At 40.5% G+C, this 24,636-nt stretch overlaps 1 protein-coding gene across 6 annotated transcripts in view; it reads right to left on the bottom strand.

Moving 5' to 3' along the window:
• Positions 1–24,636, bottom strand: part of MAP7 (microtubule associated protein 7) — a 235,758-nt gene that overhangs the window by 8,371 nt on the left and 202,751 nt on the right. For all 6 annotated transcript variants that reach the window (XM_036766376.1, XM_036766375.1, XM_036766374.1 and 3 more), the window contains 6 exons: positions 15,987–16,167; positions 14,285–14,468; positions 13,330–13,431; positions 12,578–12,628; positions 12,417–12,474; positions 9,110–9,197 (listed from right to left, as the gene is read on the bottom strand). In XM_036766376.1, the coding sequence (XP_036622271.1) occupies positions 9,110–9,197; positions 12,417–12,474; positions 12,578–12,628; positions 13,330–13,431; positions 14,285–14,468; positions 15,987–16,167 (664 nt within the window). The remainder of the gene's footprint in view (positions 1–9,109; positions 9,198–12,416; positions 12,475–12,577; positions 12,629–13,329; positions 13,432–14,284; positions 14,469–15,986; positions 16,168–24,636) is intronic.

Here is a 24,636-nt window from a genome sequence, read left to right as displayed (position 1 = left end):
TAGAATGATGAAAATAGATGATAGAAAAGAAGTAAGAGCCACTTGACTCTTTATTTTGCTTCTGTTTTTTTCTTGAAAGGAGAATGATTTTTAGACCGAAGCACAGAACAAAAATGGTTAACAGGGAATATAAACTCAACTAAAGGGAAACATTGATCAGGCAGCATGTAACACTCCTTGACGAGTTCAAGTCACTCATTCTGGGATACTGAAACATGCAGCAGATGTGATTTGCTCAGCCAGAATCAACAATTAGAGAGAAGTGCCACAGAAACGGAGAATATCAAATGTTGTTTGCTATTCTTGATAAAATTCTAGAACACACTATTAAGAGGAAGGCATATAACCACTTAAAGGGTAGTGGTGATCACCAAACTTTCTGCATGAAAACGTCATGTCAGATTAAGTTCATTTCTTTTTCTGAAAGGGTAACCACTCAGGTTGATCAGGGAATGCTGTATACACAACATATTTAGATTTTTAGCAAAGTATGTGACAAAGTCTTTTCTGTTGTCTTTTTGGATGAGGTAGAGGGATAGGGGCAAGATGAGAAGGTGGATTTGTAATGTCCAAATGACAGAGTATGCATTAATAGGCTGATGTCAGCTTGAAGGAAGGTCTTTAATTGAGTGCTCCTGGGACGTGCCTTTGGCTGTATGCTGGTGAATATTTTTATCAGTAATTTAAACAAAGGCATAGATGGCATGCTTATGAAAATTACAAAGCTGGGTGGTATAAATAATGTATTAGAAGACAGACCTGGGATACAATGGGACCTCAATGAGCTAGAATGCTGGGCCACATCTAATAATGTGAAACTCAACAGGGATAAGTGTAAAGTTGTGCAGCAGTGCACAGATACAGCCAGACTCTGATTCAGGACAATGCACGTTCAAGTCCTGCCTCTGATACACAGGGGTAATGCGACTCTGGGCAAGTCATTTAAATTCTCAGTCTCCCAGGCAACTCCATCAAGCGGGTGCTGATTTGTACTGGTAGAAGGAATATCCTCACAGGGAGTTCCTTACACCAATAAAATCATGGGTCTGGCATAAAAAAAAAGTGTAGTTACATGTTTAGGCTTCACAAATAAACTTAAATACATGCTTGAGGAAGCAATATTTGAAAGAGATCCTCCTGGGGCTTTGGTAGACTGGAAGTCAACAGTGTCACAGGGAATCCCCCAAAGTTCATTGTTTTCTAGGTGGTCTGAATTAAGAAGAATAGCACCCAGGATAGGGAATAGTTCCACTGGTTTTTGACCTGCTTAAGCCACATCTGGAGCATCGTGTTCGATTTTGGGTACTATATTTGAGGAAGTGCATTGACAGGCTGGAGCACGTCCAGAAGAGAAGAACCAGGGTGGTATAAGAATTGGAGCATGTAACATATAAGGCACAGTTACAGGGAATGGGACTATTAATCCTGGGGAAAGGAAGAGGAAGAGACAGGAATAAGCATCTATATAGTGCCTACGATGTGCCAGGCACTGTGTTAAGTGCTTTACAAATGTTCCCTCATTTATCTTCACAGCAACCCTAGGACGCAGGTGCTGTTATAACCCCTATTCTACAGATGAGGAAATAAGAGGTTAAGTAGGCCTCTGAGGCTGCATTTGAACTCAGGTCTTCTGGACTCTAGGCCTTGGTTCAATCCTCTGAACTACCCAACTGGGGAAGAAAATACTTGGTGGGGGGAAAGAAGGAAAAACAAAAGAGAGCAAATAGTTTGCCTCGATCTGCATTCAGACTCCCTAAATCTTTCTCTGGCTGTGCATGGCTTTTTCCATCATGAGTCTTCTGGAGCTGTCTTTGAACCTTGCATTGATGAGAACAGCCAAGTCTATCAAAGCTAGTCATCACAGATACCGTGTGTCTATAATCGTGTATAATGTTCTTCTGGTTCTGCTCCCCTCACTCAGCATCAGATTCTGTCTTTCCAGGTTATCATGAAGTCCGTGTGCTCCCCATTTCTTATAGCACAATAGTATTCCATTACGTTCACATGCCACAATTTGTTTAGCAATTCCTCAATTGATGGCTATCCCCCTGATTTCTAATTCTTCGCCACCACAAAAAGAGCCGCTATAAATATTTTTGTACATATGGGTCCCTTTCCCACTTGTGTGATCTCTTTGGGATACAGAAAGGCTGTACGGTAACTTGTTGGTATTTTGGTTGGGCATGGGTTGTACCTGATGGTTTCTGAGGTCCCTTTCAGCTATTCAGTTCTATGATTCTGCCTGAGTCAAGGTCAAATTCCTTGGTCTATGGTTCCAGGCTCTCCGCAATTTGACACTCTATCTTCTCAGACTTAGCTCACATTACTCCCCTCAGCAGAATTTATGCACTGAATAAACTAGGCAGCTTGCAACCCTGAGCATGCTATGCTGCATTCTTTTCTATTTCAGTGTTTCTATTCACCCAGTTTCCTGGGCTTGGAATGCCCTCTCTGCCCCTGTTCACCTCTCTCTTTTGAATTTCTGCCCATGCTTCAAAGGAAAATTCACATACTACCTTTTTCATAAAGTCTCCACTGATGATCTCTCATGAAGTAATAATCTCTCTCCTTAGGAACAAGCAAAGTACAATAGGAAACTTAACTTTATGCACCAAGGCATTATAGTTATCTGTTCATGCGTCCTATTCCTCTACTAGACTGGAAGTTCTTTGAGGGGGAAGGTGCCTCAAATCTAAACTTTCTCTCTTTCAAGACTTAGAATACTTGGTGTTTGTTCAACAGAACCAAACCGAATCAATACCCCTCTAGTAACAGGAACTCACTATTCCACAAAGCCTCCCTTTCTGTTGCTGGACAGTACTAATTATTAGAAAATTTTTCCTGTTGTAGTTATGTTGTCCTTTAAGGCCCTTTTCCATATGGAGCAATTAGTGATGATGATGGCAAATCGATTTCTGCCTTCCTTTAACTTCTACTCATTGGTCCTATTTCTACTCCCTATAGAGAAAGGCTAAGTTAAGTACTTCTTCCATGATATTCTCTTTATATCTTTCATGACACAAAGAGGGCATGGTGCTGTGGTAGAAAGAGAGCTGGAGTAAGAGTCCTGAGACCGAAGTTGGAAGATGGGCTCCACTGCAATCCATGGGAACATGGACAAGCTACCTAATCTCTCTGGGCTCTCAGTTTCTTCAACTGTAAAATGCTGAGGTTGGCCTAGATGACTTCTAAGGCTTCTTCCAAATTTAAATCTATTGTGCTCTAACCCGCCCCTTTTAAAATTGTTTCCTCTCCAATTACTTCAACCATTCTTCATAGAACATTTATTATGACCTTCTACAGGAAACCTTCCTCAGTCTCTCTGAATTCTAGAATCTTCCCTCTGTTAATTATTTCCTATTTATCCTGAATATAGCTTGCTTTGTATATATCTGCATACATGGTGTCCCCTCCATTGGACTGTAAGCTCCTTGAGGACAGTAATTGTCTTTTACCTCTTTTCATATCCCCAGGGCCTGGCACATAGTAAATGCATATTACATGTGTATTGATTGATTATTGATCGACAGGGCTTCCCATCATTCCTTTTAATTTCCTTTATTCATGTTTCAGTTTAAAAAAAAAACATAGACCTTCCTTAGAAATGTGGTATAGGGAGCTGAAAACTATTAATATTGTCCATGTAGGATAATTTTGATTATGTTAAATTGAAAAGATTTTGTATAAACAAAGCCAATGCAACAAAGATTAGAAGGGAAGCAGAAAATTGGGAGAAAATCTTTACAACCAGTGTCTCTGATAAAGGCCTCATCTCTAAGATATACAGGGAACTGAGCCAAATTTATGGGAATACAAGTCATTCCCCAACTGAGAAATGGTGAAAGGATATAAACTGGCAGTTTTCAGAGGAAAAAAATTAAAGATATCTATAGGCATATGAAAAAATGCTCTAAATCACTATTGATTAGAGAAATGCAAATCAAAACAACTCTGAGCTACCACATCTCTCCTGTGAGATTGGCTAACATGATGAAACAGGAAAATGATAAATGCTGGAGAGGATGTGGGGAAATTGGAAAACTGTTACATTGTTGGTGGAGTTGTGAAATGATCCAGCCATTCTGGAGAACAATTTGGAACTATGCCCAAAGGGCTATAAAAATGTTCATACCCTTTGACCCAGCAATACCACTTCTAGGGCTGTATCCCAAAGAGATCACACAAGTGGGAAAGGCACCCGTATGTACAAAAATATTTATAGCAGCTCTTTTTGTGGTAGCAAAGAATTGGAAATCAAGGGGATGCCCTTAAATTGGGAAATGACTAAACAAGTTGTGGTATATGAAGGTAATGGAATACTATTGTGCTATAAGAAATGGGGAAGATACGGACATCATAATAGCCTGGAAAGACCTACATAATAATGCTGAGTGAGAGGAGCAGAACCAGGAGAACATTATACACAACCACAGATATATGGATTCTGTGATGATTAACCCTGATAGACTTGGCTCCTCTCAGCACTACGCGGTGCAAAGACAACTCCAAAGGACTCATGATGGAGAGAGCTATCTATGTCCAGAGAAAGAACTATGGAGTCTGAATGCAGATTGAGGCAAACTGTTTGCTCTCCTTTTTTTTCTCTCTATTTTTTTGGGGGTGGTGGTGGTGTTTGTTTCTTTTTTCTCATGATTCATTCCATCGGTCATAATTCTTCTTTACAACTTGACTATTGTGTAAATAAGTTTAATGCGAAGCTATATGTAGAAGATATATCAAATGCCATGCCTCCTTGGGGAGGGCAGGGAGGGGAAGAAAATCTGGAACTCAAAATCATGCGGAACTGAGTGTTGTAAACTAAAACTAAAAAATCTTAATTAAAAAAAATATTGTCATGTGGTTCAATGCCTTCAGAGTATAGGGGAATACCAGACTCTCTCGCTGTGCACATCACTATATACCGCTACCAATGCAGCTGAAAGTTATAGTAGCTATTTTTGGCTGCTATACTACTGTACTGGTTCATCTTGAATTTACAATCAACTACAATCCTTCAATCTTTTCCGTGTGACCTGCTTCTAGCTATGTCTCTGTTATTCTGCCGTTGTGTAGCTGCTTTTTTGAGCCTGGGTGTAGGATTTTACACTTATCCCACATACATTTTGTTCTTACTAGAGTTGTCCTATCTTTCCAATTATAAGGGTTTTTTTTTTGGATTTTGAGTCTATTATCTATTTCTCTCAGATTTATGCCATTCACAAAGTTGAAAAGCATGCCATCTCACCTAGATCTTCATCTAAATTACTGATAAAAATGTTGAACAGAGCTGAGAATGGAGCTGTACAGTAGAAGCCACCTTCCAGATTGACACTGGTCCTTTTTTTTTTTCTAAATAAGTGTGTGTGTACACACATAATTTATTTTTTTTCATTACTTAAAATTCTCCCCATATTCCTCCCCCAAGAGAGTTTAAAGGAAGAATTTTTTAAAAGAAAAAAGGGGGAAAAACCACCCAAATCAATCAATATGTTAAAAAAATTTGAAAACGTATGCAATATAAAACATTCATGGATCTTTCACCTCTGCAATGAAGAGGGAGAAGGTATTCAGAATATTATTATAATATAAAAAATACAAGTTTAGACACAATGGTATAAATACAAGCAGCCAGACTGTATAATGGTTAAGATCACTGGACTCAGAAGTCAGAAATGCTTGTTTCCAAATCTTGCCTCAGACACTAGCTACGGTATGACCCTGGGCAAGTTATCCAAGCTCCATATGCCCCAGTTCCCCCCTCTGCAAAATGGAGCCATTACACACAGGTGCACTGATTCACACTTTTTGGAAAGTAATTAGACCAGTTACATATCCACCTAACATTTCTCCATTGTGCCTCTAAAATGCCTTGCTGCAACAATCTGTGGATTTCAGTCCAAAAATACTATGCCTAGTCTTTCTGTTTCATAATCTTGTTTAAAAAAAAAGAGGTAAATTTGGAGTGATTTATGTCCATAGACCTGTGTTAGTTTTCCATAATTAAGCTGTGACCTCTTTTAAAATCACAGACTATTCGATAATATGTTCCAGAATTTTGCTAAGGATAGAACCAATCAATACCTCATGATATAGTGACATAGCCTACAAAATACAGTATCCCCTTGAGCATGAAGAGAATTAATATCTGTTAGGTATGGAAAGTTACATATCAAGCATGTGGCGTCTTTTTTCTTTTTAAATGACCCTCCCAAAAGAAAAGGCTCAGTATTATTAATCTGATAATGACCCCAATATTATATAATTAAGCCTTAGGCCTGCTTTACTCATAAAGAATCATGTGGTAAGTTCTTTGAAGCAGGGACAAAGCCATACTAATGGAGCAAAAAGACTCAGCTAATGTATAATTTAGTTCATTTATTAGCCAAATATTAGAACTATCACTGTATTCTACATCTCCTCCTCCATTGAGTACAGAGTTCTTTGAACACTTTGGAATCTGTGCTTTTATTTTTCAGTAAAAACATTAAGGATTTCCTTAAAGAGTAAATAAGATAGTATGTGACAGCCATTGAAAGGCAGGTCTGCTCTTACACTATAGAAATCAAGGTGTGCTTTGGACTGAGGAAAAAGCTAGTGTCTAATACATGCCAAAGGTAATTATGAACTGGCTTTGCATCATTTATTCCACATAGCCGAATGATCATTATTAATGACACTCTGGGCAGAGATAATTTTGTCAGTCTTGCAAGGAGTAACAATTACACAGGCATAAAGAGATACCAACAGTGGGATGCTATCTTCCAATTAGTGCCAATCACACTACAGAACATCATATGGGGTAAGTGTGTTTGTCAGAGGATTATGGAAAATTACGTTTGACAGCAGAAAAAAAAATCAACCATTATAAAATGATTTGAAGACTTTCTGGTCTCAGCAGCTTCTAATGGTTCTTGTCCTGGCTATAGAAAATGAAAGCTCCTACTACATTGGAATGATGTACCGAGAGAGATTATTTTAAATGCTTCAAAAATGAATTCTAGAAATCAGAAAAATGCTAGACAAAATCTTGTTAGTTACCAGCCTTTGCTTGGCTATAGTTCAGAGGGTTGTTGATGCTTTCAACAGCATTATTAAAAATTTCTATAAATTCTCTATGATCACATACATACATACACATAACAAGCGCAAAATATGTTGCCATTTTACATCTAAAAGAATGTGGCTGCAAATATTATTGATATCCATACACAGGAAGTGAAAAGGACATGAACTCCATGTAACCTGGAGTACTTCCCAGATCACATGTCTATTGTTGGCAGTTAATTGCTACAACCTGCCCTGTCTTAGCTGAGAGGCACTGCCATCAATGCACCATATAAATGTGGGTTTCTTAAATTACTTATAATTGTACAAACTTATGAATCACTCTGCTTTAATCTGGCATCATTCAAGGTTGACAGATCAGTGAAGAGCATGTATATGGCCCTGGTGAAGTTGCGCTACATGAAAAAAACTAATTAGGTCATCTTTTGCAGTTCTCTTTGGTATTCCAGGTTATTTTATACATATGTATATGTATGTATGTATATAAAATGTCTGTGTGTGTGTCTGTGTGTATAAAAAATTTTTTTTTGTGAGGCAATCAAGGTTAAGTGACGTGCCCAGGGCCACACAGCTAATAAGTGTCAAGTGTCTCAGACTGGATTTGAACTTGGACCCTCTTGACTCCAGAGCTGGTGCTCTATCCACTGTACCATCTAGCTGCCCCAAGATGATATATTTAAATATACAAATAATAAACATTTTTATTTCCTAGTAATGCAACATTACTAGCTCATTTTCTTTTGAAAATCGATGAACCCAAAATAAAGAAATGTAAACTGCCCAATAGACAAAATGTTCAAAGCAGCCAGGTGGGGCAGTGGATAGACCACTTGACTGGAGTCAGGAAGACCCAAGTCAGACCTTCGACACTAGCTGTATGACCCTAGACAAGTCACTTGACTTGTCTGCCTCTGTTTTCTAATCTGCATGATGAGAAATGAGGATATTATGCTCAACTAAAAGAAGCAAAGCTCCACGTTTAGGTTTCAAAAATAAACTTAAAAAATATACGTTAAAAAGAATATGGCTATGCAATATTTCATTTGAAAAACGTCCAGGGGTTTTAGTGGACTGCAAGGACAGGACGAGGATGATGATGAAACCTCCTGCCCAGCATCACTGGGAGGATCAAATAAGATAGTACTTGTAAAGCACTTTACAAACTTTAAAGTGCTATATAAATTCTAGCTGTTGCTACTAGTATTATCATTATTAATTAATCAATAAACATTAAGTGCCTACTATGTGTTGGGGATACAAAAAAGGGGCAAAAGACAGTCCTTGACCTCAAAGAGCTTCCAATCTAGTGATTACTGTTATTATTGTTAAAAAGGAGACAATTTTTGTGGTTTTCAGTGAAGTCCGTCAATTAGCATTTACTCAATGCCTATCTTGCGCCAGGGAACCCAAAGACAACTGAAAAAATCCCTGCTCTCAAGATGCTTTCAGTCTGCTAAGGGGCTAGATGGCACATGGATAAATAAGGATAAATAACAACTAAATACATAATGATGGAGTGGGGCAGGGTCAGGGGAGGGGAAGGACTAACAATTGGGGAAATGAGGTTGTACTTGAACTGAGTCTTGAATGGAGCTGGGTTGGGTGGGGGGTCCAGTAGGTGGTGGTGAAATAATATATGTAAAAGCACGTATAAATTTTAGCTATTATTACAGTTAGTGTTGCTGTTATTCTAGGCATGGGAGCAGCCCATGCAGAAGCAGATATTCAGTTCAAAAATTTCATAAACAGTACCTAATGAGGATGAAATGAAGCGACATGTAAACTCTTTGTAAATCTTAAAGCATGACCTAAATTCTAGCTTTTATTATTTTCTTTTGTCATCAGGGAAATGGAAACTTTTTGCTTTAATGAGCAATTACTAAGAAAACAAAAAGATGACATAAAATACAAGGCCAGGTTTCTTTTTAAGAACGCCTAAGGAAAGATATATGTGATACATAGCTGCAAAAAAAAAAAAGTCTCCCTTGTGGCCAAAAATAATTTTTCAAGGACCCCCAAAGCATCCACTGCTCGCTGAACTCACCTGTCCATGGTCATTGTTATCTGATGTGGGCTAGTCACTGGTTCCCCATTCTGTGAAGAGTCTGTCACACATGGAAGTGGTGATAACCCTGGGTATATCCACAGAGATGAAGAAAATGGAATTAACAAAAAAAAAAAATCAAGCCTCTGATACACACATAGCATACCCACCCAACAGAGCCAAATGAAATGGCGTAATGTGCTATATAAACAGCAATTATAGTTATCTAGCAAAAAATGTATGTAATGCTAAAACAGAAACAATTGTGTGATTTTTGATTAAGATCATATCATAAAATGGAAGTAATGTAGCCCTCCATAGGCTTGCACTTGATAAGCCATTCCTTCACATTTCAGTGCAAGTCATCAAAAAAAGAAATTTTGAAAATCTCAAGATGTATTTGTTTTGAATTCTTAACATCTTGTAAGGCAGGAATTTTTGTGCCCAAGTGTGCCACTGTAAGATTCAGCGCTATTAGAGCTTAATTTGGAGCCAATGATATAAACCACTGAGAAATCTGATCCCAGAATTTAGGGTAAGATTCAAAGGCCTGCAGCTGTTTACTCATAGCTGTGCCAACCAGGGAGCAGGGTTTCAAGCAAATCTGTGGCCGCTTTTGGCTAGAGTTGTAAATAAGAGAACAACACGGCAATTTCAGGGGGTTCATTTTGCAATCTGTCACAGATTTAAGTGCCAGGTTTAAAGCAAAGCTGTAGGAGCTGCAGAGACCCTGGGAACTGCAGCCATGAAGCAGCTGGTCTTGAACATGGGGAGGCTGAAGCCACTGAAATTCACAAAGCAAAAAACACTGAGAGTATCAGAAGACTTTGTGCAACAGATCTTAGTGGAACCTATTGACGTTCCGAGCATCATACGAAACAATTAGATTTAGAGGGTAAGGACAGACTCAGATAAATGATACCCAGAGATAATCTACAAGCTGCATTTCAGTCAAGGGTTTTTATCCCTTCCTGCTCACACACACACACACACGAATACATGTATGTGCATGGATGGGCATATGAGTGCATGTGCACTCATACATATATGTGCATATACATCTATATATGTATATATGCATGTGTACATATGTATATACATACAAATTTCATAGATACACACATACATACATCTACATAAAGAGATCTGTTTACATACAAACTTCATCCTGTTAGTATAGTAGAATGGGACAAAGAGAAAGCTCAGATTCAACACGTGGCAATCTTTCTGTCCCTCAGAAAAAGGGCCTAATATATGAGGAACTTTTCCTAGAGATTACAATTGGCCCCTGTAATGTTAATGAGATGTAAGATCTTCCCTGCCCATTAACAGACCTCATGTGGAGCCCATTGAGGGAAGCTTACTTAGGGGAGGCTTGCTTGGAGGAAGGCTTTCATACCTTTTGATACTAAGCTAATCAGACAGAGTCATGAGGGTTGTGATGCCTTCTGGCTCTGAACCTACTGGCCAAAAATATATGTATGTGTATACACACACACATACATATGTATATACACAATACACACATATATACATATACACACATATAGATCCATATACATACATACATACAAACACACTCTGATGTGAAGTTTTGCTTTGAGGGTTCGCTTATGAGAAGGGCCTTGTGATTCCCTGGTTGAGACTCTGAGTAGCCCCATGTTCACACCCCACGTGCCCCCACGCCCTCACCCCGGACTGCTCAGATGTAAAGGCTCTCTCAATCCAGTGGTGTATGTAAAGTGTTCAGCAATACTGCTTTGATTCAGGCAGTCAGAGCCCTGTCTGTTGGTCTAATTTCTCTGCTGTTCAGTGTGCTGACTTTTCCCCTGAGCTAATGAATATAATTAAAGAAGACTGTTGAACCCTAAAAAGCTATCTTTCCTAGTAAAGCAAATTAAAGAACCTGTGCTAACAGGCCATCCTGGGTATGCCAGGGTGCTTGCTGTTACAGTCCCTATCCCCCAATATTTCCAAATCCCAGGTCCACGCTCTGCTGGAGTCTCTGCCACAGGCCATGACAGCTCCCATCTAGATTCTACAAACATTAACCATCTGCCTTCTATATGCAGAGAAATGTACTTAGGTTAGATACAAAGTTTAGACAGGATATATGGCCTGTGTCTTCTTGGTGTTTACAGGTTAGTGTTTTAAGGTTGGGAGTATCCCTTCTTCTGTTAGCCAGAAGGCTGGAGGTAGTAAAACAGGCGGAAAGAGATTATATGGGGGTTGGGGGGAGAGGGAGAGACAGAGGAATTGTACAGTGGAGGGGTATGTGTGTTGATGCCTTTTCTTGGAGACAATTAAGGTTAAGTGACTTGCCTAGGGTCACACTGTTAGTAAATGTCAAATTTAAACCCAGGTCCTCCTGACTCCAGGGCCAGCGCTCTATCTACTGCAGTGCCTAGCTGCCCCAGCTGTTACCTTTTAGAATATTCCGAACAGTACAATCATACTTTTGAGACACATTATGGGTTAAATGGCCTTTTGCAGGCTGGCTTGGGAACCTAACCATTAGATATAGCACTGTTTCGGTGGGAAAATACCTCCTAAAAGCTCATTTATAGAAGTTGTTTGCTTCTTCAGAATAAAACCTGATTATAAGTTAAGGACTGCCTGTATTTGCATGACTAAGCTATTAAAAACAGAACTTCTATTAAAAAATCCAACAAATTCTTAATGATAAAACCGTCCTAATGCCAGAAGAATAGCCAACCCAGAAAGGCCTTTTTTAGACATCAGCCTCAAGCACAAATTGCCAAAATAAGCAAGTTAAAAGTTCTTGGAGATGAAGAATGTTTTGACGTTCCATCTCATGGTAAGTAGCAAATGAAATTTCAGTTAACACAAAACAGACCCTTGTTATCATCCTGCATTTAATTCATTTAAAAGAAAAGCAATGACCTCTCCTTCCCTAGAAGTGTCCTGTAGCGGTCAAGATTCCACCATGAGAGTGGCGTTTTTGATCTGTAAGAATGCTTCTAATTGAGATACTACATGATTTCAAATTTTTTTTTAAAACAACAAAAAACTTCTTGAAGACAATGAATATACAACTTCTAAATTCATCCATCTGGTGGCACAGTGGAAAGAAAGTTGAACCCAGGGGACTTGGCATCAAATCCCAGCTCTGTCACTTACTATCTACATGATCCTAGGCAAATCACAGATTCCTTGGGCCTCAATTGCTTTATAAAAGGAAAAGGTTGGTTTATATGGTCTTTGGGGTCTCCCTCCACTCTAAACACGTGATCATATGATCCCATTATATTTCTGGGTGTCTTTGAAAGGACAGTGAAGTAAATACCTGTTTCACCTGTAGTATCTCCCTTGGCTATGTCTCCATTTCTCTGGTCATTAGCTTTCTACAAAGGAAAATACATTAATTTGTAAATGAGAATAATAATGGAAAACAAGCAAAGAAAAAAAAATAACCTACTCTAAGACAGGAAGAAAGCATGCCGTTACCTTATCTGTAGCTTCTGTTCTCCTGGTTCTTTTCATAATTTCTTCAAGTCGCTACCAGAGAAGAAACAGTAAGCCGGAGTTAGAACTAGAAATAGAACGAGCCTAGCACATTTTAGAAATGAAGGACATCAGTAACGTTTTCAGACCTTTGTGCTATTTTTGGAGGAGACCATCAATAGGCGTGTCCCAAATGTGTGCCGGGACTGTGCTCACACATTAAAAAAAATGCATATCGATATCTTTTGTTTTTATATCACTTTCATTTTCAAATAGGCCCCTCTCTCTTCCCCTACCCAGTGAGCCAATTGTTGTAACAAAGAAAGAGAGGGGAAAAAGCAATTCAGCAAAACCAACAAACACGCACCAGTCACCCCTAGCAGCATATGCAATACTCCCTGACCATAGTCTCCCAGCTCTGCCAAGAAGCGACAGAGGTCCCACACCAGGTATTGAGCAGAAGAGGGTAAGCAAAGGGACTCAAAAAGAGTCTCACTTATGAACTGTGGTATGGAGTTAGGTTAGACACAGGAAACAATGTCCCTACAGTGACGGTTACCAAGCATCGGGATGGATTATTAATGGAAAGAGAAAAGGTTCTTTTTTTCCTGGGACTGTTGAACAGTGGACTTGTTTAGGGGTCGGGGATGGAAAAGTGGCTTTGTCTAGATCTCCTTCAGATATCTAAATCTATAGAAAACATATGTAGCCAGAACTCTGTGTGCAAACTTGCCGTAAGCAGCGCGTCTAGTTACCTTCTTCCTTTCTAAGCGGGCCTGCTCTTCTCTTTGGAAATGCATTTCTCGTTCTTGTCGAACCCTCTCGGCTTCCTCTCGTAGGCGGGCTTCTTCTTCTCTCTGAACGGAAAGAATGTCCTTTGTTTTACCATCAAATGGGAGGCTTTCTACCTACTTCTACCAACCTCATAGAAATAGAGTGAGGGCAAAGCAGGAGAAAAGATGGAAAGACAGAGTGCTGCGCCTGGAGTCGGGAAGACCCGAGTTCAAATCTAACCCCAGACGCCTATTACGTGTGTCACTGGGCAAATCACTTAACCCTGTTTGCCTCAGTTTCCTCATTTGTCAAATGAGCTGGAAAAGGAAATGGCAAAATGCTCCAGTATCTTTGCCAAGAAAGCCCCAAATGGGACAGTGAAGAGTCGCACGTGACTGAACAACACAGTCCGTCTCTGTTGATAACGATGAAAAATACAGTAACTTCCTTTTGGGATTATTTGAAATCTGGCACATTATCATAGATCTAGAGCCAGAAGAGACCTCGGAAGCCATCTAGTCCAATGATTTATTTTTACAGATAAAGAAATACAGAGGTGAAGTGACCTGCCCAAGATCACACAAGAAATGAGACGGGGAAGGATTTACACCCTGGTGCTCTAACTCCAAAGTCAGCCATCTTTCCACTCTACCATGATGCCTCCTGTGCATAATGATAGCAGTAGTAGTAATAACACAATTGTAATAACACTTTTTTTTTCACTGAACCCGAGACAGAAGGGAAGGGGCCACTTGGGAGTTCCTAGCCCAGGGTTTGGGGAACCTGCGGCCTCGGGGCCGCACGTGGCCCTCTAGGTCCTCAAGCACAGCCCTTTGTGTGAATGGGCCACACGTGAGGACTCAGAGGGCCATGGGCAGCCTCGAGGCCGCAAGTTCCCCACCCATGTTATCCAGCCCCTTCCTAGTGCCTGCATACCTGTCTCTGGACCCGCTCCATTTCTTCTTTCTCTCGTCGCTCTCGCTCTTCCGCTTGCCGCCGCAGCTGTTCCACCCTCTCCCGGGCCTGTTCTTGCTCCCTCTCCGCCTCTAGCCTTCGGGCTTCCTCCTCTCGACGAGCTCTTTCTTCAGCTACTCTCTGAGCTAATTCCTCCTTCTTCCTCCTGGGAACGGATGGGACAAATTGTCGCCTGAAGGAGGCCCGGGTTGTGGTTTATCACCAAGATAATTTACTCATGTGACTGGCAGAAAATCTCCACTGGACACATCGAATAGCAATAAAGGACAAAATGTGAAGGTCTCAGGGAGATGTGTGACAGTCCAGGGGGAACAGGTTATCTGATGTACGTTACGGGAGGTCACAAAGGTTCAGAGATCTGACTATCTTCCAAGGTTGAGATTTATCTAATGCTATGCTTCTTCAGTCACTAATTTGAAACTTTTCATTTCAAAGAAATTCAGCAAAACCAGTTCATGGATACAAGGGCCTGATGACTATTTTTCACCCAAGAGTATGAATCTTAAGTTGTTTGCCAGTAATTGAGGTGGATTTTCACTGACCAATCATTCCTAATGGGCTGATCGTTGTCATTGAGTCATTTTCAGTTACGTCTGACTCTTTGAAATCCCATTTGGGGTTTTTTTTGGCAAAAGACACTACAGCGGTTTGTCATTTCCTTCTCGAGCTCATTTTACAAAAGAGAAAACTGAGGTAAATAGGATAGAGTTAAGTGACTTGCCGAGGGTGACACAGCTAGGAAGTATCCGAGGCCTGATTTGAACTCGGGCCTCCCTGACTCCAGGCCCTGCACTCTATCCACTGTGCCACCTAGCTGCCCATTGGGTCATACTGCCTGATAATTTAAGAGTGGAATCCTAATCCCATAATCACAGGATCATGTATTTGGACCTGGAAGGGATCATTCCCTTTGTTTTACAAGTGAGTCAACCGAGGCCCAGACGGGTTAAGTGACCTGCCTAAAGTCACGCTCGTAGAAAGTGGCAACGCTGGTTCTGAAGCTAAGGTCTGCTGCTCCGGAGCCAGCACTCATTACCCTATCCCATGCTGGTGCCCAAGGGTAGGCACTTGCAGAGTTCCTGGCCAGAGTTAAAGATAGCTTGCCCCTGTGCCATAGGGAAAAACGACCTGGCTCAGGTGAGGAAGGAATTGGTTGACTTGAACTCATTAGCATCTTGGGATAAGGTCTGAGCAAACTGCCACAGGAATCTAGGAGCATTTAAGTGTTTTATATAAGCTAGAAGTTTCTTCACAAGAAGACAATTCGTATTTATTTTATACATTTAAAAAAAAGCACCAAATGGATAGATGAATACTACTTACTAATGCTTCTGAAATAGCTAATTTGGACTTGGAATCAAGAGGACCTGAGTTCAAATCCTGCTTCAGACACTAGTTGCGTGACTCTGGGTAAGTCACTTAAACTATCTCGGCCTCAGTTTTCTCATCTGTAAAATGGAGATAATAATGGCACCTCCCTTCCAGGGTTTTTGTGAGGATCAAAGGAGATGATTTATGATTTGTAAACTTTAGAGCACGAGGCAAATACCTGCCACCTTCATTTTAAAAACTTAGCTGGTATCAGTGTTTAAGGCTTAGTCCATTCATCCCTCAGATGTGACTTTATGGAAGACCCTTACCCAAAGCAACTCTGCCCCTTTACCTTTCAAGCTCCTCCCTCTCCTTCTTCTCCCGTTCTTCCTTTTCTCTCTGTTCCCGAGCGAGCCGCCTTTTCTCGGCCAGCAGTCTCGTGGCCTCTTCTGGGTCGGTGGTCCCTGCAGAAGTCTTACCCAAACCAGATGAGGGTACGGTGGATGGCAGGGATGGCCCTGATGCTGGAGCAGCTGTTTAATAAGAGGAATAAAATTCAGTGGAAACAAACCCCCATGAACAGAACAGACAAAATAGCCCAGAGATCCTGAGTTTACAGTTAAGTGTCCTAAAAGAAAATGGTGAGTGAAAATTCTGAGGTTTCAAGGATCTGCTGCAAAATCTTATCCCTGTGTCTGGTCAACAAATGACAAAAAAAAGTTTCCTCGAGGAACATATACAACAAGACAGACATTCATTTTTCTTAAAAAAAGGCCTTATTTGTATACAAATCAGTCTATAACAGATTGAGTATCCACTGTGATAACAGAACCGTACAGAGTAGAAGATAACATTTTTCATGTCTCATTTCTTCTCTGATCTTCAATCTGTTATCTATTAATTACTAATTTACCTATTATCTATTTTTCTATTTTATTTCTATCTATTAATTACTAATTACTGTGGTCTAGACAATAATCCTTCGCATTCTTGCCTTAGAGACATTATAGCTGAAATCAAATCATAATGAGTCAGGAATAAGATGCATTGAAGCTTTACTCTTCTACCTGTCACACTGTTACCAGGAAGGAGCCAGGTGTGGCCAAAGAGCGCACAATGTTTGCATATCCCACACTTCCATCTCAATTCATTTGACTGAGAAATGAAGAAGCAACACCCAACAACTCGAATTTCAAGGTTCTTTCACCAGAGCTGAGCTAGAGTCACAGGAGATGTAAAAAGAAATTCCTTACTACTCAATGTACCCTCCTAGCCCCTACACGAGAGTCCAGAGGCCATACTCCAATACAGAGGAAAAAGTAAATTGGGGATCCAGCATGTACCTGTACCATATCCACACCACAAGTGTCAAATACAAGGAGGCCCCCAGGCTGCCAGCAACACAACCGAGTGAGTCCCTGACCAGATTAGAATGTAATTAGGAAATATTTAATAAAATAAATTAAAAATACAATAGAACATACGTAATGTTACCGCATGGTTTTCTAACTCCATATGCAGCCCACAGGGATCCTAATTATACTGTTTAGTCACCCTGCTGATGCCTGACACCACTGCCCTACACCATCTATAATCAAACCACACACTCCAGTGAGGTTCTAGCATCATGTCATCTCTGGTTGCTGGTGCTATAGCGGATAGCATGATGGAAGTAGTGCCAGGGAGACGTGAATTTGAATCCTGCCTCAAATGCCCACCTGCTTTGTGATCCTGGGCAGCCACCTATCTTTTCTTAGCCTCGGATTGTTCTTCCATAAAATGGAGATAATAGCACCTACCTCAAATGCTCAAATGAGAACTCAAAAGTGCTTTGCAAAACTCTAAAACACTCTAGAAACGTTAGCTGTGTTATAATGTCTAAGTCTTTCCCCCACATCTATGATTGCTGTAAGGTTTTCTGCTGACTGCATTTTGTATTCCTCTTGAAAGCAGGGATCATGTCTCTCTGTTTTAGGAAAAACAAGGCCCCAGCACACACACTTACAGGCTGAGCAAGGAATAAGTATTTGTTGAACAAATGAATGTACACATGCTATCTTCTTGTTTTTGTTTTTTTTTTCATGTCTCACTGTGTTCCCACATAAGTAGTCATTAGATTCTTTTTTCCCCCCTCTGGCAACACTTCCTTTTATGTCACTTATCCACCTTCTCGCTGTCACATCCCCTTCATGCCTTAATCCCTCTCTAGCATCTTCTGATGCTGAGAGCTGTAAATATGAATGTTAATGCCTTCACTGGGCTCTCCAGGCCCACCGGGAATATCCCAAGTGGGAAACAAAACACAGGCAGACAGTCTTGGCTTGGTGGTTTTGTCCAATCCCTTCCCAACTCCCGCTGGTCACCATGGAGGGGGCAGGGAGGCAGGTGCAACACCAGGACATTTTGCATATTCATTTTTACGTGACTATGCCCACACAAGGGCAGGCAATCTCTGAACACTAAATGGAGACTGCCCTGAAACACTGTAGATAACACGCAGACATCTTCCTACTGACCACTGCTAACCCCACCTTTCTTAGTGCACCAGGACGTATTCCAGTCTCAGTTTCCTTCTTTTATTCATGAATTTCAACGCAATTTATGGGACAAATTCCCATATCTCAAATGATAGCTTTTTTCTTTTATTATATATAATTTTATTGTGTGTAAATGTATATACATATACACACATATCTGTATGTAACATCTATGTGTGTATGTGTATACATATATGCATATATATGTATAAACATATATAAATTTTGCAGTTTTCCCTTCCAAAGTCCCATTCCGATGCTTCATCATGGGGCATTGGTGACCCTAGGTCCTCAAACGCTATCCCAGCAGAGTATGAGTTCTAGAAGGTCCTACTCAAGCAAGAAAGGCTTCAAGTATGGTACCCGACACATAGCAGGCACTTCATAAATGCTTATTTACTGACTGGTAAGATATAATACCTATCTTTTTAGCTAAGTTCAAAGAGGTTCCTCACCAGCATGCCTGTACATGGACATGTGCCTCATCCTCAGCAACTCACAAAGGCTGTCCATGTGGCCACAGAGGGGTTGCAATCTGCCTCGATGGAGGGAGTTACCTACACTGATTACTAAATCACCGATGCTTGAAGTATTGCAGTAACTTACAGATAAAGAGATATTACATGCATAGACACTGAGTAAATTTGCCAAAGGGCATGGGGGAGGATGGCTGAGAAATATTTCAGGAATCCTGGTGGCAGTTTTAATTTTTTCCCTCTTATCCTTCATCATTAGATTCAGAATTGAAAATAGGCAACGGAAGCAACAGACATCTTGAAACCCTTCAGGAAAGGACTGAGGGAGCATCTCTTGTTCCCTCCCCTACAAGGATATTCTGTTTTCCTTAAAACTCCTGAACTGCATCCCAATAATGATCTTCAGATGTGCAACTTTTAGGTTGCATTATTTCAGCCCAAAGATAGCAGAGTTTTCTTTCTATTTTAACACTGATTCAAATTCTGATTCTGTTTTGCAAATGTTTCCCTGGCATGCCAATCTCTAATATCTCCCCAAAACTACTTGGTAACTCACCTCCGATAACAAGAGTCTATTAAATCAAAAGGTCTGAAGTAAATTTTGGTATGAGTTAATGCATATTTTTTCAACCTCAATGACACAGTATGGAACAGAAACAAGCAGTTTTAAAAATAAAAGTGGCAAATTCTGTATAAAATTCTGGACATCGCAGTAAACTGGATTTCTCTTAACCAAGCATTTAAGCATGGAAGAGTCCTACTAGTGTCCAGATCAGAATTTTTGAACAGCGCAGATTTTGTGCAATGGAGGCACTGAGCTGGTAAAAGGGATTTAAGCAGAGTAAACCCACATGCATAGGGCACCAGTATGTAAATTCAAATAGAGTATTGGTTTGAGAAACACAGTATCTCATTGTCAAACATTCAGTGAATCAATCAGAGTCATTACCACCTAGAAAAGGACTGGGGCCATAGTTTTGTTGTCATTTGTTTTTCAGTCACATCTGACTTTTCATGACTCCATTTGGGGTTTTCTTGGCAAAGATAATGGAGCAGTTTACTATTTCCTTCTCCAACTCATTTGACAGATGAGGAAACTGAGGCAAACAGGGTTAAGTGACTTGCCGAGGGTCACACAGCTAGTAAGTATCTGAGGCCAGATTTGAACTCATGAAGAGGCATCTTCTTGCCTCTGGGGTTGGCACGCTGCTTCACCACCTGCCTGTCCTGGGTCCACAGTCAGCCCTCACCGGTTGATAGTTTAACACTTTACAATGCTTTTGTTTTATTTTTATCATCATTTTGTTTATTCCATATCCACCAGTCTTGCCCAGTGGCTGGGATATATGAGGTGCTTTATTGATCGATCTATGTTCATCTAACTTTCTCCTTCTCCGTTATAAACCTCTCCATTGTCTTATGTATCTATGCATAGCTGACATTTACACAGCACTTTAAGGCTTGCAAAGCACTTAAGCTATCCTTCTATTCAGTCCTCACAACAATTCTTTCAGATTCCCATTTTGCAGATAAGGAAACTGAGGCTGAGAAAGGTAAGCAACTTGCCTTAGTGGATTTCAAACTTACATCTTCCTAACTCTAATTTAAGAAGTGTTCCATTTAACCAGCAACTTAGCTGCTTCTAAATGTTTGTTACACCGATAAGACAATCCCAACCCTTCTTACGGTAAAAAAAAAAAAAAAAAAAAGAGTTAATAAACTGCTCAGTGCTCTTATGCAGCTCACTAACACTGTAAGTTTCAGAGGAGTCAACCTGTATTGGTAGAGGGAGTTTTCTCACCGGGAGTTCCCCAAAGGCCCAGTCCCTATCCCTAACATCACATACAGAATAATTTGAGAGCCACAACACAATACAACAGGAGACTGAACTGGAGAGTCAAGGGTTCTATTTCTATTTCTGCCTCAACCCTTCAGGACTTCCATCTGTGTAACAAAAGTTTGATCGCAGTTGCCATGTTTACAGTCGGTAACCTTATGCACATTCTCTTTACTGTGAGTAGTTATAATCACAGTACAACTGGTCCTGCTGTTGGCTCAGTCCTTAGAGCTGTTCTCTGGGCAAATGGCTTCTGAGGAGAAGGGGCCATCTATCCCCACCAACTGCCAAACAACTGTCACTTAAAAGGGCCTGGGGAGAAGCGGGAGGCAGCTTGTGACGGACAAGGAGAACCACCATTACCTTACCCACCCTCCTTCCACAGATCCCGACAGAAACAACCCAGCCCCCTGAGCCCAAAAGCCTTGGGAATAGCAGTGTCCCCCAAAGCCCCAGACCTGCTTCCAGCTCAGCTCCCACAGCTACATAGAGGGGGGAAATCATTGTGGAGAGGGGAACCTACCTTCCTTATTACCCACCAGCAACTGCTAACCAAACTGTCACCAACAGGAACTTTAGGAATGGCAGCACCCTTCCCCACCAGACTATTGGTCCTGCTTCCAGCCTAGCCTTCACAGCCATTATCTCCTGTGGAGGAGGGGCCAGCCATCCTCAACAATTGCCAACCAACTGCCACTCATGAGTCTGGCAAGCCAGCCTAGCTGAAGCAGCAAGGTACCCTGGGGGAGGGACGAGAGGAAGTATGTGCTGGGCAGGTCAGTTTATCAACACCACTTCCCCTCTACTAAAAGGATAGCTCACCTCAGCCACCATCCTAGGAAACAATCCCTGTGGGAATGCCACCTGGGAACTGCTCTCGCAGGTACACAAATTGTCATATCTATTGAAGACCCTAAGAAGAGAATTCCTATTACCAAAATCTTTGGCACTGTCAAATGGTTCAACATCAGAAACTGATGGGATTTGATCAGTGACATGAGAACAACTTTAAAAGAGGCATTACTATATTTGTCACTGTACCCTAAGGACCATAGGACTTTTCCATCTGACTTGCAGATGAAGACTTCCTTATGCGTTGTCTTCCTAAATGGATTGAGAGCTCCTGATGAGCAGAAACTGCCTTCTTCTATTTGGATCTCCAGCGCTTAGCAGAATACTTTGTACTTGTAAGTGCTTCGTTCATTCTTTAAGTTTAGGAAATCTAATACAACCCTTCCATTTTTTCCTACTTAAGAGATACATCTTGACCATATTGAATTGGCAAATAGGAAAACTCTAACCCAGGTGATTCCTCTCATTTTATGCATTCTATCAGCTTCAGAAAGAAATATGACATCATAGAACATGAGGATTTAAATCACCCTTATTTGGAAATATGAAATATAAAATTTAAATATCACAAAGCTTAAATGACTTTTAAAAATATTAAACTCATTTTTGAAGATCATGTAACCTAAGTCCTGATTACCAGAAGTAAACACAAGTTACACTTTAATTTTGGACCTACCAAATATGTTCTACTAGGTAAAATTCATTTCTAAAACCTTCAAAACTGTAATTAATTCTCTGTGCTAATAGAGGACAACAAAGACAAAACAGTAGATAATCCCAAATCTTTGACATTGACAGCTTTGGGATCCTGCCAATGGGGACAAAGACAGATTCAAAGATGCAAACAAACATCAACATAATACTGTTCTGTAGCACTTTACAATGTTCAAAGCACTGTCTCATCTCATGATCCCCACAGTAATCTTCTGAGGTTGACAGGGAAGCTATAAGATGACCTCTAAACTCTTACACCTTTATGAATCTATCATGGCTGTTTCATAGACAAGAAGACAGGGCTCAGAGAGGTTAAATAATTTACTCAAGGCCACATGTTAATGGCAGAGACGGGCCTCAGCCTGCCTTTCCAGCCATAGCATACATTACTCCACTCTAAGCACTTTATGGTTCAAGATAGACTTCCTTTCTTGCTATTCCTCACATAGAACACCCCATCTCCCATCTTTATGCCTTTCCAGCCTGGACTCTATATTTGCAATTCCTGGATTCCTTCCAGACTTAGCTCAGCATAAGGCCTTTCTGCATAAGGTCTTTCCTGGTCCCCGTAGTAGCTGGTCCCACTGTCTCTCCTTCCTCCCCCCAGGTTATCTGGGATTTGTTTTATATATACCCGTATGTGTGCACGTTGCCTTTACTGTAAACCCCTTGAGATCAGGGACTGTTCCATTTTGCCTTGGTATCCTTAGCATCTAGCAGAATGCCTGGCACATAGTAGATATTTAATAAATGCTTGTTGATTTCCGTCACGTGGACAATTACTATCTTGTATGACTCTGGGCAAATCATTCACCTCTGCCTGGGCTTCCTCAATGATGAAATGGGGGCAATAAAAGCATCTACCTTGCAGAGCTGTTACGAGGATCAAATGAGATAATATTTGTAAATCTCTTAGCATAATGCCTGGCACACAGTAAGTGCTATATAAATGTTTATTCCCTTTCCCCTTTCATTTTACATACACACACACACACACACACACACACACACACACATATATATTTATGTATTTCAAACATACATATACAGATATATTCTCACCCTGTCCATGCCTAAAATACTATTAGAGAATTCAGTGTTGGAAGGGAGATCATCTATCCCAAGGATTTCCTTTACAACATCCCCATCCAATGGTTATCTAGCACCTGCTTGATGCTCTTTTTATTTTTAATTTAACTTATTTAATATATTCAGTTTTCAGTACTGATTTTCACAAGAGTTTGAATTACAAATTTTCTCCCCATTTCTACCCTCCCCACCCCACTCCAAGATGGCGTATATTCTGGCTGCCCTGTTCCCCAGTCAGCCCTCCCTTCTGTCACCCCACTCCCCTCCCATCCCCTTTTCCCTTTCTTTCTTGTAGGGCAAGGTAAATTTCTACTCCCCCTTGCCTGTGTATCTTATTTTCTAGTTGCATGCAAAAACTCTTTTTTTTGTTTTTGAACATCTGTTTTTAAAACTTTGAGTTCCAAATTCTCTCCCCTCTTCTCTTCCCACCCACCCTCCCTAAGAAGTCAAGCAATTCAACATAGGTCACATGCGTATCATCATGCATAACCCTTCCACGATACTCATGTTGTGAAAGACTAACTATATTTTGCTCCTTCCTAACCTATCCCCCTTTATCCAGTTTTCTCCCTTGGCCCTGTCCCTTTTCAAAAGTGTTTTTGATTGCCTCCTCCCCCATCTTCCCTCCCTTCTATCATCCACCCTTTTTTATCTTCTTCCTCCATTGACCTCTGGAATATCATATTCCAAGCCCTTCAATCTCTTAATGTAGAAGCTGCTAGATCTTGGGTTATTCTGATTGTGTTTCCGCAATACTCAAATTGTTTCTTTCTGGCTGCTTGCAGTATTTTCTCCTTATCTGGGAGCTCTGGAATTTGATGACAATATTCCTAGGAGATTGCTTTTTGGGATCTATTTGAGGAGGCGATTGGTGGATTCTTTCAATTTCTATTTTGCCCTGTGGCTCTAGAATATCAGGGCAGTTCTTCTTGATAATTTCTTGAAAGATGATATCTAGGCTCTTTTTTTGATCATGGCTTTCAGGTAGTCCAATAATTTTTAAATTATCTCTCCTGGATCTATTTTCCAGGTCAGTGGTTTTTCCAATGAGATATTTCACGTTGTCTTCCACTTTTTCATTCCTTTGGTTCTGTTTTATAATATCTTGATTTCTCATCAAGTCACTAGCTTCTACTTGCTCCAATCTAATTTTAAAGGTAGTATTTTCTTCAGTGGTCTTTTGGACCTCCTTTTCCATTTGGCTAATTCTGCCTTTCAAGGCATTCTTCTCCTCATTGGCTTTTTGGAGCTCTTTTGCCATTTGAGTTAGTCTATTTTTTAAGGTATTGTTTTCTTCAGTATATTTTCCAGTATTTTTTTGGGTCTCCTTTAGCAAGTCATTGACTTGTTTTTCATGGTTTTCTCACATCGTTCTCATTTCTCTTCCCAATTTTTCCTCTACTTCTCTAACTTGCTTTTCCAAATCGTTTTTGAGCTCTTCCATGGCCTGAGACCAGTTCATGTTTTTCTTGGAGGCTTTTGTTGTAGGCTCTTTGT

Source organism: Trichosurus vulpecula, chromosome 7, assembly GCF_011100635.1.
Source record: "Trichosurus vulpecula isolate mTriVul1 chromosome 7, mTriVul1.pri, whole genome shotgun sequence".
In the NCBI taxonomy this organism is placed as follows: Eukaryota; Metazoa; Chordata; class Mammalia; order Diprotodontia; family Phalangeridae; genus Trichosurus; species Trichosurus vulpecula.
The sequence above is the reverse complement of the archived record's forward strand: the minus strand, read 5'-3'. Positions and strand labels throughout refer to the sequence as shown.